This window comes from Sabethes cyaneus, chromosome 2, assembly GCF_943734655.1.
Source record: "Sabethes cyaneus chromosome 2, idSabCyanKW18_F2, whole genome shotgun sequence".
In the NCBI taxonomy this organism is placed as follows: Eukaryota; Metazoa; Arthropoda; class Insecta; order Diptera; family Culicidae; genus Sabethes; species Sabethes cyaneus.
The window spans coordinates 27,321,660-27,337,014 of record NC_071354.1 but is presented as its reverse complement, the minus strand read 5'-3'; the positions used below and the strand labels follow the sequence as shown (position 1 = coordinate 27,337,014).

At 38.6% G+C, this 15,355-nt stretch overlaps 1 protein-coding gene across 4 annotated transcripts in view; it reads left to right on the top strand.

The window, feature by feature from the left end:
- The window catches only part of LOC128738028 (RNA-binding protein fusilli), a 204,189-nt gene that overhangs the window by 19,684 nt on the left and 169,150 nt on the right, over positions 1–15,355 (top strand). For all 4 annotated transcript variants that reach the window (XM_053832836.1, XM_053832837.1, XM_053832834.1 and 1 more), the window contains exon 2: positions 2,410–3,504. In XM_053832836.1, coding sequence (XP_053688811.1) covers positions 3,376–3,504 — 129 coding nt within the window. In that variant the 5' untranslated portion in view covers positions 2,410–3,375. The remainder of the gene's footprint in view (positions 1–2,409; positions 3,505–15,355) is intronic.

The window sequence follows — 15,355 nt, the reverse complement described above, 5'->3', positions numbered from 1 at the left end:
TGAAGCATTAACGCTGAACTCCTTTTTGTTGTACGAAAGAAAACAAGTTAAAAAACTGTCTGAAACCTGTGACACCCGGAGAGCTAGTCATGGATGGATGCATAGTTGACGTAAAAACCAAAATGAGCAAAATGTACTTTTTCGGTCCTACGCACTCTTAACTATGTTGTTCACATGCCCAATACTCAAACAACATATGTTTGCTCGAAAATATTCGAGAAATTTGCTTGACGTAGGAAGAGGCACAATTTGTGTCTATAACCCAACCATATGCGTCGCTATCTTGATAAATGGGTTTTGCAGACTCCTTTTGTCCAGCGCCTCTATGGTTCAAAGGTACTAGTACCAGCGAACCATATGCCCTGGCGGGTGTTGTGGGTTCGAATCCGGTTATAATCTCAGATTATAGCTTGGTTTATGCATCTTCCAGCATTGGACAAAAGGTAGGAGTCAAAAGGACTACTTGTTAAGCATAGCTATCAATATGCCCCCCCCCCCCCCCTCTCCTCACTCTTCCGCTCTTCCCCTCCTTCACCAAAAAATTTCATTTCTTTCCTCTACCGTCTCTTCATCGATTGTAGAACCATCGTTTCAAAAAATATTAATATATTAGATCGCCAATTATGGCCAAAAATTCTCATTTTTTCTCATTCATTTTTAGTTATTTGGAAAGTTTATATCTCATAAACCAAACATCTTAAAGCTTTTTTTCATGAAAATTCTTCTAAAATATTTTTTCCTGACCGCCAATTCCTAATCTTCGTAGTCGTAGTTCCTAATAAATAGTGGTATATTTATTCTTTCGTGAAAATTCATCATATTTCACGCATCCCATCAGTGCCACCAGATATTACAGTGCCGGCCGTTCATGTGCGTGAACTGAACTGAGTTCCGACAATGAAGTCTTACTCTCGATCACCTGCAAGTATCGTACAATCTTGCGATTTTGCCGTTAGAAACGCGGAATTGTTTCATTCAACCAGGATTACTAAAATAATTATGCTTCAGTCGGGTTATTTTTCGGATGTTTTTTTATGAACTGAAAAAGCGCAAAATGTTCCAACTGGACGAGTATTACCCACAAGCAACAGATCTAATCTAATGATTGTATTCTAATTTAGGTTTTTTCGATTCGCTAGCTAAATTGTCTCAGGATTCCCTATATGCTTTTCGTTTTAGTTTTCCCAATTGATTAAGGATCATAATTATTAATTTTTAAGTTATGCCTTAAAAAGTGTCTTTGGTTTTTATTTAACTTCGCTTGAATTTCTCAGTTCTGGTTAATTTACCTTAATTTTATCATGAAGTAGTGGTTTGTTTAAGTACTGTTCCTTTCCGGAATCTGATTTTGTTATAATTACTATTAATTTTGTTTTTTTCTTCAGCTTATCGTATGTTTTACCGCATGGCAATTTATATAAGTATCATAAATACCTATGCCACAGTACAGTACAATTCACAGGCTTTCTATAGATGCCCACGTTTTGATTGAAATCCTAATTGGACATCCATAAAACTCTATCTTCGTAATGGTTGATCAAATTCATCGTTGATGGTTGTTCAATGTATTGGTTTTATATTTCGCAACTACGAATGAAAGTATTATATCAAAACCCTGCCCTGTCTGGTGTTGGGTTTAATCTCCTATGAAGTCTACAGTCTGCAATAATTGTGCATTGATCGCAATGGTACTTTATGGTGGAATCACTTTCCTTCAAAGTGTACTAGGCAAAGAAAAAATCAAAACATAAAACAGTGTACCATTTGCAAATATTATTGTATTCATTGGTTCCTTTTTTCCAATAAGCCAAATAGTTACATAAACATAAACAGTCGATTGGGCGTGGTTTGTTGCATGAATAGCGTTGATTTGGTGCAATTATCATCCGTAACAGATTTACTACGCGATTAAGCTGGAATTATCCATTCATTGATGCTTACGGTCTTCGGCATGATTGAAAATCTCTTGCCCGGCCGGCAGAAGACAGACGTTGATGATTCAACTATGTATTTTGAAGCTGCAAAGTTAATTCAAAATTAATCCGTCCATCCTAGTTGGTTCCAGCGTATCTTATCGTCGAATGGGGCTGATTTTAAGCATAGCGATCAGTTATGTGTTTTTTTAAATTCTTTTTTTAGGATAAATCTCCGGTCGGTTGAAACAGATTACTTGAGATTGAGAAGAGAGTTCACCATTTTAATGAATACTTTTTCTCTATGGGCGTACGTACAATTATCATATATTAGAAAACATTAAATTGACAAAAAAAATACTGTGTACGTTATAGTACATTTCACCTAACTTTTGTAACGGTTGATCATCTATTTTCGGGTCCAACAACCGTACCGATAGCCGATTGTTACTTTTTTCCTCGCTAATCACACTCATTATTTTCCCTATTTTTACAGATAAAGCCCCGGACGAGGCTCTGCCGTTCCCCTGCCGTCCCAGTCCGATCGCTGCCGGTGAGAAAAGCCCGATTAACATTCCCCGCGAACCACCAGCAGCAGCAGCGGTGTTGGCGATAAGCGTGTTTATTTATACTGAACAATTACTCATTACAAGTTAGCCCAGCAGCTAGAATCACCGCGAAAATCCACGACAACCGGCAGCCACCACCAGCGCGGCCGGTGCGTGAGCCCTGCGGCAAACAATAGAAATTGTGCAACGCCATTGGCACTCATTCTCGTTCGTGTTCTTGGGACTTGGCGTGAACTCAGCCTGGAAAGAAGGGCGCCGCTTGTTCTCAGGTTGTATTTAAATTAATCACAAACACTATCGAAAGTGCAGTGCACGGCAAACGAAAAAAAAAGTTCAAGTGCAATTAAAGTTTTGGTAGTTTGTAAGGTACTACACAGTTAATACGAGTTCTGTGATTACCAGGTTCGGACCCCGAAACCGAAGAAGAGAAAAGTAATTAAACAAAGTAGCTATAAAAAGGCGATCTCTCGGTAGCATCGACCAAGCAAATGTGTTAAAGAAACCACCTGCAAAGCAGGAAGATTAGTTTTGAAGGTTTTCTACCTTCGTCCATCTTCGCGCTGGATTTCGGTGAAAATCAGGTGAAAAGAAAAGCTCGCCGCTCAACCTCATTCCTAACGGCGCGTACTTGAACGTGAGGTGTATTAAGTGAAAGAAGAAGAAAAAGTGTACACAAATAGCTGCAAGGAATAACCGCAGAAAAAACAACGCCTTACAAATACACCCGAGCGAGTAAGAGATAGGCACCACCAGCGAAGGAGATAAAAAGCATTCAAAGCCGTTGAGTTCGTTCGTTGCTGTTCCGACCAAGTTCGACCGCACCGAACAAAAGTTCGAAAGTGCTGATCACCGCGCCAGGAGCTGGATCAGCAGCATCAGAAGCGGAACCCAAGATGCTAGTTCCGGGACATGTGGTGTCACTGTATGTGGCGACAGGCGGCTATAACGGTGCGGCACTTGGCTCCGACGAGAAGGAAATCGTTCTGCTGATTTACGTAATCATCGATGTGCAGACAAATAATGTAAGTACACACCACCACCTCACCTTTCGCCTCTCGTCTTCTCGTGGCTGCCGCCCTTCGTGTGGCTGGCTGCCGCTACGCTGCTGATGCTGGCGCGGCGAAGATGATGATGTTCGCCAAAGTTCGCGCCAGCTTCATAGCCGCAAATTGACATCCGCCGTATGCATGTATAATGATGTTTTATGATGATCGATCGCATCCAGTGATGTCGGATTTGATTATTTTTTTCGCTGTTTAGGGTTGTGTTTGAGCCAAAAGCTTGAGTTGTCTTACCTCATGCAGATGTTAATGGATTACTTTTTATCTTAGCACTCCGAGACCAATAAGGTTTAAAGCTAAACAAACGACTCGATTCGCAAGAAATAGCACATTTATCTGCTGAGGAAACTTTAAATGATTGAAAATAGGTTGAACCAACCTATTTCTAATTGGGAACTGCTCAGAATCCATTCAAAGCATTAAAATTTGTATTCTGAGAAGATATTCTGTATCTTATTTGAGTATTTTCCACCAATTTATGGTTCAAAACTAACTACTATTGACTAAATTCTTCAGATTGTTTTAATCAAAATTGCGCCAAGAATAGTTCCTATCAAGTTGAATCTGAATAATCCATTTTATTGATGAATTGCACAAACCTATGCCTTGAAATACAGTCTGAGCCAAGATCTATACGATACTATTAATCTCTTTCGTAAAACTTTTGAGAGGTCCCTTTTATAGCAGGAACAGTTTCATTTCAGGTTTTGTTTGCTAGTGTCCAAATGACCGATAGTAATTATTTATCAAGTTTTTCGCGCACCCCTTGGCAGAATCCCGTATATTATTTTGCAGCGAGTTGAAGCCTGAGGGCTCGCGAACTTTCATTTAGCAAACGGAAAAATATCGATTATTTGTAGTAACAGAATTATTTGGAACAATTTACTCATTTCAATGTAGAACGTAGAGCGAAGACGTTCCGGCGCTGCGCGGACTCCACGAACTGACTGAGAGAGATCTCTCTGCCCAAGGCCGGGATGTCATCTTTTAAATACACTCAAGTCTGGTTTACGTCCGCTATTGGGGGGACGTAAAAAAAGAGAACGTTAATTCAAATTTTGGACGTAAGAGGAGAGGATGTTAATTCACATTTCGGACGTAAAAAAGTGGACGTTAAAGTGGACGAATTTTCTAAAATCACCTGATGATTTTTGACGACGACGTTAATTCCAATTTTGGTCGTAAAACGAGAGGACGTTAATTCAAATTTCGGACGTAAAACAAGAGGACATTTTAGAGAGAGGATTTTAGACGTAAAACGAGAGGACATTAATTCAAATTTGGACGTAAAAAAATGGACGTTAATTCCAATTTTGGACGTAAAACGAGAGGACGTTAATTCAAATTTCGGACGTAAAACAAGAGGACGTTCATTCAAATTTTGGACGTAAAACGAGAGGACATTAATTCAAATTTGGACGTAAAAAATCGGTCGTAAAAAAAGAGAACGTTAATTCAAATTTTGGACGTAAAACGAGACGTTAACTCAAATGTTGGACGTAAAAAAGTGGACCTTAGAGTGGTCGAAATTTCTAAAACCACCTGATGATTTTTGACGACGACGTTAATTTCAATTTTGAACGTAAAACGAGAGGACGTTAATTCGAAATTTGAACGTAAAAAAGGTTACCTAAAACGAAATCAAGTAAAACGAATGGACGTAAAACGAGTGTATTCTAGTGTATTATGATCATGATGAGAGGAAAAATGTTAGACAGATAGAATTTGTAAATGTGCTTTGCCCTTGACATTTTGTACTTCTTCCCTTGACTTGTAAAATGTAGTATAATGAAGAAGTGGAGATCTCGTCAGGCCAATAGGAAGACAAATCTCGGACCACCAGTTGTTATCACGGCTCGATCCACGGAACAAATTTTATCTTCCATCCCCCTGGCATTTATTCACTGTCCCAAGATAGGTCTACATGGTCAATTGAGCGCAGCACGACGTTGGCGTTCGCGGTAGTGGACAAAAGCTTTGAACCATAGAGTCGCATCCGCCTCCCAACCCTCGAAACCAATCAGCTAGTGTACCATATTTATAACGGGAATCCGTCGCAGAACTCCAAAAACCAACCGCTATTAAAAGATACAAAAGACATTTCAAGGTAGGGAAATCTGAAATATTCACGTATACACGGAGATGTAGGGCGAGAGACCCCTGCTACGACTCCAACTATAGGATCGGAATGAGATTGATGGCACAAAACAGTCCTGGGGGTCACGATTGGATCAGTGCCAATGGGGGTTCTCTTAGTACCTTACAGTGTGCGTCCCAACTGAACTCCGACAGCTGACCGATGAATTACTTTTTTCGGATGGGTATTATCACTCCCAACTCCCTTAATTGAGTTTTATAAAGGTTTAATTGCTGTATTGATCATTACACAACTGTCCTATGTACTATTCCGGCACGATATGAAAGATTGTGCCTTTCGAATGAATAAATATTGGTCCTATGGCAGTCTCACAATACCCATAATGGTGGGCTGTGGGCCTGTATTTTAACATAAAAGAGGTTCAAGATTTGATATTCATTCAAAAATAATTATTTGAACGAGCGCTAGGTAAGAAACAGTCTAAAATTATCATAACTACTATTCATAAAAATTGTTTCAAGTAAGTCATTTTATTCTAGAGGTCTTAGTTTTCAAAATAAAAAAAAATTGGTAAATTTCGCCGAATATTTTTTTTAAAATGCTGCCGAATTCTTGTTTTTGAAAGAAGATAACGGGCGCATGATGAAAACATTGTAATACTAGCTGATTGCCCGATCCTACTCGAGGCTCCTTTTTCTCTCAGTCTGTTTTTGTAACGAAAATAATCATAATGCAAGAAACAAAACCCTGTTTCTTTATTTGAATGTGTCTACTCCCTTTGTCAGTTCCCCTTCTGTTGTTCCCTAGTCAATTGTAAATCTGTTTTTTTCTAGGTAATCCCTATAAATCGACATAAAGCCTTTTTTACGTTTTGGAACCTCCCCCTTGTCAATGGCCACGCTATTTCCCCCTTCGGAAATCCAGGCACTTGTACAACTACTATCGTTCCAAATGCACGAGAAACGCTCCCCCGTTGCACGGTAGTCCAAAAGGACGAGAAGTAGAACTTTTTTCCTAGTGTCTTGTTTTCATTTTATCATTTATGCTCTTCCGCACTTTTGTTCGTATGAATATCCCCCTTAATCTAAAACTGTCAATGGTCAGTCATCGTTTACTATAATGGAAATAAAAAAATAACTTTTTGTGTTAGGAAACATAGACATAGTTTCTTTAGCAGAGTTGTAAATATTGTAAAAACAAGCAACTTTGCTGAAGAAATAAAATTTCTATCTTTATCGAGTGTTGAACTATAGGCCATATTGTTTAAAACTTCATTAAAAACTGGTTTTTCATACTTAGCTTTTGTTAGTTGCATTTTACAAGAATATAATGTTCTTGGCAATTATCGAAGCTCTCAAAATACACGTTTTTGCAGAAGACCGTAAATCTCTTGGACCTTTACTTGCTGAGTTAGGGCATATTCAAGCTTTAAATTTCCATAGCTTCACGAGCCCATGGGGTAAAATGGGGCAAGCGGATTTATGAAATCAGCGCTTCGTCTTAAAGCTTGCCCAGTTAGCATTTTGATATGTATATAAAAGTAAAAAATCAGCATTACGTACATATATACATTCTAATAAATCGTATTTGATGCGCAAAATTGCCATATCCGTGCTATTTTGGAGGCGATATACGTGATGAGGAATAAACATACGCATTTAATCGATATAAGTAATAATATACGACAATATCCGATTAAGCCCGACCCGCTCCGTATTGCTATACGATTTTGTGCTGAATATCGTATGTATGTCAGCTATTATGATTATATATGACTGAAAATCAACTCGGGAGGGAGGACTTTATTAAGATTTAGTTAGGGTTTATTTCTAATTCCCGTCGTAATAAGTAAAGCCATTCTAATTTTCATCATTTGTTGGGTAGATTTAATGAATACTCCAAAAGTTCTTGTGCTGATTTGACTAAAACACACTTACCTTCCGATCCGTGAACTTTGAAATCACTAAAAAGCGATTATTAAAGCATATTATTGATATTATTATCGCAACTGACTTTATTTCTCAAATTTGTCGTACCGTTTTAAAATTCGTCCATCAAAATTTTTCATCGTCCGAACTAAACATCAAAACAATGTTTATGAAGCTAACGCGCATGTGTTTGTGTAGGACGGCATGGCAAATGTTATTCTGCAAAATTTCTGCAGGTCAGGCAAGTTTTCCTGGCTGTGGAATAACGACAATGCCTTGCGTGAGTTATTTTCATTTATGAATGACGGAAATAAAAACGATTAGTCGACATGTTCTTCTTCGTCGCACGAAAAAACGTAGGAAATTTGGCTGGTAGAACTTCATTAATGATAAAAAGCATTTAAATAGATCTCAGCTCACTTTGATTGATCGCGTATGATAGACAACAAACTAAAATATTAGGGAATAACTAGTTTTGCATTGTGTCATAAAAATGCTGATATTTTTAATAATTTGTGTTGGATAGGACGGGAATAGGCAATTACGACGAAGCAGAAACATTCCGAATTTGTTATGAGTTATTTACGATAATTTTCGGTTATAGATGTACGATTTGGTGCTAGCTGGGTAGGTCGAGTACTATAAGCTTGTCCCCAGCCACCCAAATAAGAGTACGGCAAGCACACGTTTTATGTGTTTTACGTTCGCGAAAGGTTCGATACACGTTCATTTTTTTTGTGTTAGTAGATAGACACATGATTTCTTCGGCAAAGTTATAGAAAATATAAAGTAAACAATTTTGCTGGAGAAATGACATTTCTATCTCTATCGAGTGCAGAGCTATAGAGCATTTTCCTTGGAATTCTTTTTAAAAATAAGTTTTTCATATTTAGCGTATGTTGGTGGCATTTTACAAGAGTGTATGGTTCTGGACGATTATTTAAAGACTCAAAACACATGTTTTTGCAGAAGGTTGCAAATCTCTAGGACCTTTCCTTACAAAGTTATCGCTTATTTAAGCTGAATTTTTCCTTAACTTAACGAGCTAAAAGCGATAACTTTGTAAGGAAAGGTTCTAGAGATTTGCAATTGTTTGACAAACGACGTTTGATGAAGAACCGTTCAGGCGTTATGGAATTATGGCTGAACAAACACTCATACTCAAGTTCCTTGTCCCTCCCCCTCCTTTCCAGTCAGCTCACCCTTCTGTCTGCTCTATGAAAATCTCCATAACGGAAACGAAACAAAGTTTTTTATCTCGGTTGAACCTCCCTCTCTTCTCACAGTCATCTGCACAACTGCAATCGGTCTAAATGCAAGAGAAACGCAACACTTTTTACTTATTTAGACCTCCCCCTTGTTAGAGATCCCGCCTTTTGTGAACCCCCCAGTGTTGATTCTCCTATGGCAAGGGACATGTGTATTATGTTTGATGAAGAACCGTCCTGGCGCTTCGAAATTAGGGCCTCCCCCCCTTTTGTCAACCACTTCAGTTCAAATTCCCTTATGTCAAGGAACATTTGTGCCAAGTTTGGTGAAGAACGATCAAGCAATCTATCACCACCGCAGTTCCAACGCTCGGTGGGCTCGCACGTTCTCTATTAATCACCATATACTTTGTTTTGGTAGAATTTCTGATTAGCCCTATCCTCGCAGCTTTCTCCTTACGATCTTACGATTCACCTCTAAGGTTGACACTGGTGATATCGATGTCGTCCGCAAACCCTAGAAGCATGTGAGATTTCTTGATGATGGTACCGCTTATCTGTGCGCCTGCCCTTGGAATAGCACCTTCCAAAGCAATGTTGAACAACAAACCAAGGATAGCACGTATCAGCCTGATCAATTTTGTTGGAAAACCATGTTCAAGCCTAATCCACTGTAGTTCAGTCCGTTTAACTGAATCGTACGCTGCCTGGAAGTCTATAAACAAATGGTGATGGATGAATGGGTATTCGTCTGCACAGAGTTGAATTGCCGGAATTTATCGCAAGGGGTTGTCGCAAGGTGAACAGCTGGAGCGTCCCTCTCGAAAACCGTACTGGCCTTTGCCATCAAAGGTTTTCTGCAACGGCTTCAGGCTGAGAAACAGGATGCGGGAGAGTTCGTTGGCCCTTTTTGTAATAACAACGTTTGAGACCTTTTAACCAGTCCTTAGGTAGTTCGTCCTCTGTCCATACCTTTAGTATAAGTATTTAAAAGTTCGGTGGGGATGCCGTCCTTTCCAGCTATTTTTTTGTTTTTCAGCTATCTTGCTGTTTTTCTAACCTCGTCCAAAGTTGGTGGATCCACAGGTTATTACTGAATTCATGGCGCAACCAGCCAGCAACAGAGAAATAAAATAACCGAGGTTATGTATTTGGGCATTACTATGATCTCAGTATAAACCTATTATTGCATTAAAGTTTCGCGCCAATATTGCTTACGAGTCGTAAGTTACGAGTCATATTTGTCATGTTGCAGGGAGAGAGGATAAACATTTTTCGGGGAAGAAAGACCGTAGAACCTATCAACTTTCTCTGTTTAGTGGAAAAATGGATTTCTTCCGCTTTATAAAAGCAGATTACTAGAATCCAGTTGCCATATGAATATGATGGAGTAGTGACACAACTGTTATCCTGCTTGTGAGTGAATATTTTAATCACTGCTAATGAGCAAGTTCTAATTTAAAAATGAAGCCAAGGATATCATTTATATATTAAACCAGCAGCACTGCCGACCCCAGCAACCACGGGAGATTTTGATATCTTCCTCTAGCGGCGATGTGGTATTCCCTTCTCTCCAGCAATCCGGGACGGGATGGGCACTTGTTGCTGCTGCTGCTGCTGCAGGATGCTGGCTGATGCCGTAATTATATATTCCACCGATATTTGCCTCACGTAGAGTTGGCCTCGCTGGAATGATGGGTAGGAACAAACTGGACCGAAGAATTGCTTTTTCTTGCGATGATGACTTTGCTGCTGAGTGTTGATGATAATGGGATTTTCGTTAGGCTTTCTGTGTGTTATTCTGTATAGTCGAAGGTGTTTGGAGATAGAAAAAAAATCAGCAGAAGATTAATTTTTGCGAGGGTGCTGGCTCTTAAGCTCATGAATGTTCTTTTTTTTCTCGCGTTACCAGGAATTCTGGAACACTGTTTGCCAGCTGTGTCGTAATCGCGTGAATTTCCTTAAAATATGCAAGAAGCTGCATTTTGTCAACTCAGTATGACTTTCAAATCCTTGTTCTGTATGGCTTGTTAGTTCTTAAGTTTATGTTGTTATGGTAATTAGAAATATGACATAATTTTCAGTGACACACCGAAATCTCAAATCATATCGTTGTTGACATCAGCCCTAATTAGAGGAATCCCTTTTTGTCTATCAACATTCGCTGCGAATGAGTCGAAATTTCGAAGCGAACTTTGTCACCGTGTGATGGACTCACTCACGCTTTGATGGCCCCAACGTTCCGTGTTTACATATGAAAATATTTTATCCATATTTGCTTATCATTTCCATACAGCGGAATTAAAAAGCGCAAGTCATATTTCGTTCGCGAATCTAAGCCGTAACATTTGTTGGACTTTTGGACTTTACGTAAAACTAAGTCACGGAATTGGGGCTAGCTAGGCTAGCTAGCGTTGCAAGGCTTAGACGGATATCTCGCGAGCGAGAACCTGTTATTTGTACGTGCCACCCGAGCCGAGTACGCGTCAGCAGCAGTAGCAACCGTGTTTGCACGATTTAATCAACAAATTGGCGGTGACACAATCTTGATGTGTCATTCGTATAGTTGTTAATTTATTAAACCGATCATTAACACAATTTATGTATGTGGTTTAAGTATGGTTGTTACTTTATGTGATATTTATCTGGTAATCTTCTTTCGGTTTGTTTTCAGTTTTTGAGGATAGTTTGCTAAAAGTTATTTTTTTGCCCCAAGTTACTCTTTTCTCTATCTTATGCAATTTCTTATCTTGACTTGGCAAACCATTTAGAAAAGCAAATATTGAATGGTGGCTTTGTTTAATATGTAACATGCCAACAATTAGAAGGCAATTAATACATAATAATGAAGAAAATACACATAGTAATACCTAATGTAAGAAATTTAAAAGAGCCATTATAAAAGACATTCAACATGGAATTTACCCGCACCAACAAGCGCACGGAATGTCGACAGAAATATTCGCTCAGCCAGCGAATATTTTCCACTGCCTTTCTTTCACTGGCTTTCTTTCTGCTCCCTTGATGGAGTCATTTTTTGCTTTTCGAGTATTTTCTTGCATACTTTTTCCGCATCACGTACAAAGGAGACGACTGAATTCGGCAGAAAAAAAGCCTTATGCCGTGTATGTTTCGGTTAACTTTTATTGCCCGGTACCATCTTTATTTATGTGAGCTTTCGGCAATTAACAGTTCAGTGTCAGGCCGAAATTTCGTACTTTCGCATCGCGGACTTTCGTAGCTAGCATAAGTTAAAGTAGCATAGAGGTTGGTTGCTCTGGCTGTGTCTGTCGTTTGTCCTCAACCGGATCTCGCCGAAATCTTTGTTGTTTACAACACACAGTTTCAGCGGAATTTCAGCTCTGCTGTCACACTGAGACCGTGTAAAGGTGTGTGCTACTAGCGTCAGACTATTACGTTTTACTACCGTGGTTTAGTTTAAAGTCCGCAGCAAAAAGTTGTTTTTACAACAAAAAGTTAAATTTGTTACTGAAAACTGGATCATTCGATACGATTAATAACTTTTCGTCTTGGTTGAATCCGGTTTTAATTTCGAATCAATTTCGTCGGCAAATGTGCTAATTATGGTAGCACAAACGAAGTTCATTGGCCGTAAGCTTTAAGGCCCATACATTTGTCGTAAATTCGGGGAAACCAAATCACACAGCAGAATGCTTCTCGATTAGACTGTGACGGATGAGCTAGTTCGCTTTGATTTACCCAATTAAGAGCTTAAAAATAGTAGTTAGAAAGGCTTTTTGGCGTCCTCTTCCTTAGCCTCAATTTCTCAACACTGCAACCACCAGTAGTGCCCCAGAAACTGTAGCCTTTCATTCTCTTTTCGAGATTTTCCATTTCTCCCATTCATTCGCCGATTAGTGATTTTGAGTCAAGTGCAGGCTAATCATTCTCCCTTAAAACTTAAGATCTTCGCGTGCGCTTAATTTTCACGTATGAACGGAGTGGGGCAAGTGAAATTTCGACCACTTTCGGTTGATGTGTAGTAAACCTAGAAGTGGAATATAATGTTGTCCCTAATGTATTGCTTTCACACATTACGACCTCAATAAAAAAATAAATAATATACTAAAAGTTATGAGAAAAGTGGCGATTACGTCTAGACAACCACTAAACATTACACAGGCCAATAAAATTGAGCGGCACAGGAAGCATAAAACTATGCATTTGAATCCCGTTGACTGCTAGTTTATGTTAATATCTTCAAAGTACCAATTAGTTAAGAGATCTTTAACGCTTCTCGATCTTTTAAATTCAAGCAAATTTGCAAATCACCCTGCACTTTACTCCATTTGCCCCCTCCTCCTCCTCGACCAGAAGAGTAATTGAAGAGTAGAAATTGTTTTATTTATTGCATGCAAACAAATTTCTCCAACATCGAAAACCATCAATTGATTGATTGATGGTTGCCAGCCTAGCCGGCTGGACCTACTACGGACTACTGCTTCAGTGTGTGTATTTACGATAGAGGGGACATGTCATGTTTTAGGCTTATTTCTTGTCGGCTGTGCTGACGGAAAACGATTTGGCACAGAAGATTGATCTTGTAATTTTTTGGGGCGGTCGATCAAAATGAGGTTTGAATGATATGTTGGGAGTGGGGGAAAACGAAGTGAGACATCATAACTTTTACCCTAAAACGATTATGGTTTCAAGTACTGCACTCGTACTGAATCTGAAACAACACAAAGTATCGGTAATATGTACGAACGTCGGATCGACACGAGTTTTGTTTTATTGGTTTCGTTTTATGATATTTACTATCGGTCGTATACGGCGTTTTGTGGCGATTTGGTTTGAGCGACGTAAATTGTTTCTTTTTACGATTATTTAAGCAAGATTTTATGCACAGCATTGTTTTTCTTCCTGTTTTAATCTTGACGTAGCTCAAGAAAGAAATCTTTGTTCTCATTAATACTGACAATTTTCTTTTATTCTCGGCAGAATGTTTACGGCCATACGTGTTAAGCTGAGTAAAGTTTAAATGAAATTGGTAATCTTAGGTGTTTCTGTAAATTTATTGAATCGTGTCCCGCATTTCAATCACCGCTCGTATTATAACACCTTCAAGCGCCATGTTGAATAGCAGACAGGAAAGACCATCTCCTCCTCTTGTATCCTTGTCGAAGCCCCCTGCGACGTTCGACGTTCGACAATCCACCCGAAATTCTCGCAAAGCACTGGATTCCATCCATCGTAGCCATGATAAGTCTAGTAAGTTTACTCGGAAAGCCGTTTTCGTCCAGAATTTTCCATTGCTTTTGTCGGTTTACACTATCATATGCGGCTTTGAAATCCATGAACAAATGATGCGTGAGGACTCGGAATTCGTGGCACTTCTGGACTGTCGCAGGGTGAAGATTGGGGCAGTGGTAGATTGACCCTCCATGTAGCCGGCCTGATCACTTCCCACAAATCTATTGGCTATTGGCGACATTCAATGGAAGATGACATTTTGTAGACGGCTTACAGGATAGTGATCGCTCGGTCTCACGATCCAGCTTATCGCCTTTCTTGTAGATAGGGTCAAATAACCCCGTCTTTTCACTCCTCTGGTAGTTGTTCCGTATCTCAAATCTTAACAATCAATTGATGCATACAGCTGGCCAACTTGTCCGGGCTCATTCTAATAATTTCCGTTCCACTACCATCCGTTGCTTGCTGCACCAACGAAATTAGTTCCTCCACTATCATGATCTTCCCCACGGTACTTGTAAAGTGCAGTACGATATAGTAGACACAGAAAAATCGTTCCGAGTTCGTTAACAAGGATTTTTCAAACGCTAGTCTATTATTTTTGATTGCTGTGCCCGGGAAAAAACCCCATAACACGAAGATAAAAAATATGGTAACAGTAAGATACAAAATACTGTAAAAACAATAAACAAGAAAAGATAACCAAACTATCAAACTTATTGTCGTCCACCATAACTTTCATGGTTTTTAGAGATTCTACCATAAAAATGACGGGTTGTTAAGTATCTTAACAATAAAAAAACAATAAAAAAACAATAAAAGTTATTGTCGATTTATGGTAATTTTTTTAGCGAAAAAACAAAATATAATTAAAAAAGGCAGTAAATTTATGATATAATATGGTCAATTCTTTAGCGTGAAATAAAAAACAAAAATATTAATAAAATTTGAATTTGAGGCATTTTACATTAAATTTACCATAAGTTTCACAATAAAAACTGTTGTAGATGCATTGTTTTTACTGCAAAATTTGATGTAAATTTTTTTTCGGGTGGACTTGATCCATTTCTAAGATCCAGCGTTACTTTGCTGAAGAAAAAGCCATAGTTTTACCATCTGTGCTTCTATCATCAAAGAAAAATGGTTTATATTTCATTTCCAAATTAAGAAAGAAACCAAATTTAAGCATATTTTAATTTGTATGAAATTTCAACCAACATTTGTACTTCATATGGATTTTTTTAGCATTACATGTTTATCAGTTATGATAAAAAGTGTAAATTAATTTCGATGTGTACTGTTTTCTAATATATTAGAGTTACTTTTTACACGGATGAATTTGGGTTCATTTCACCCATTTTATC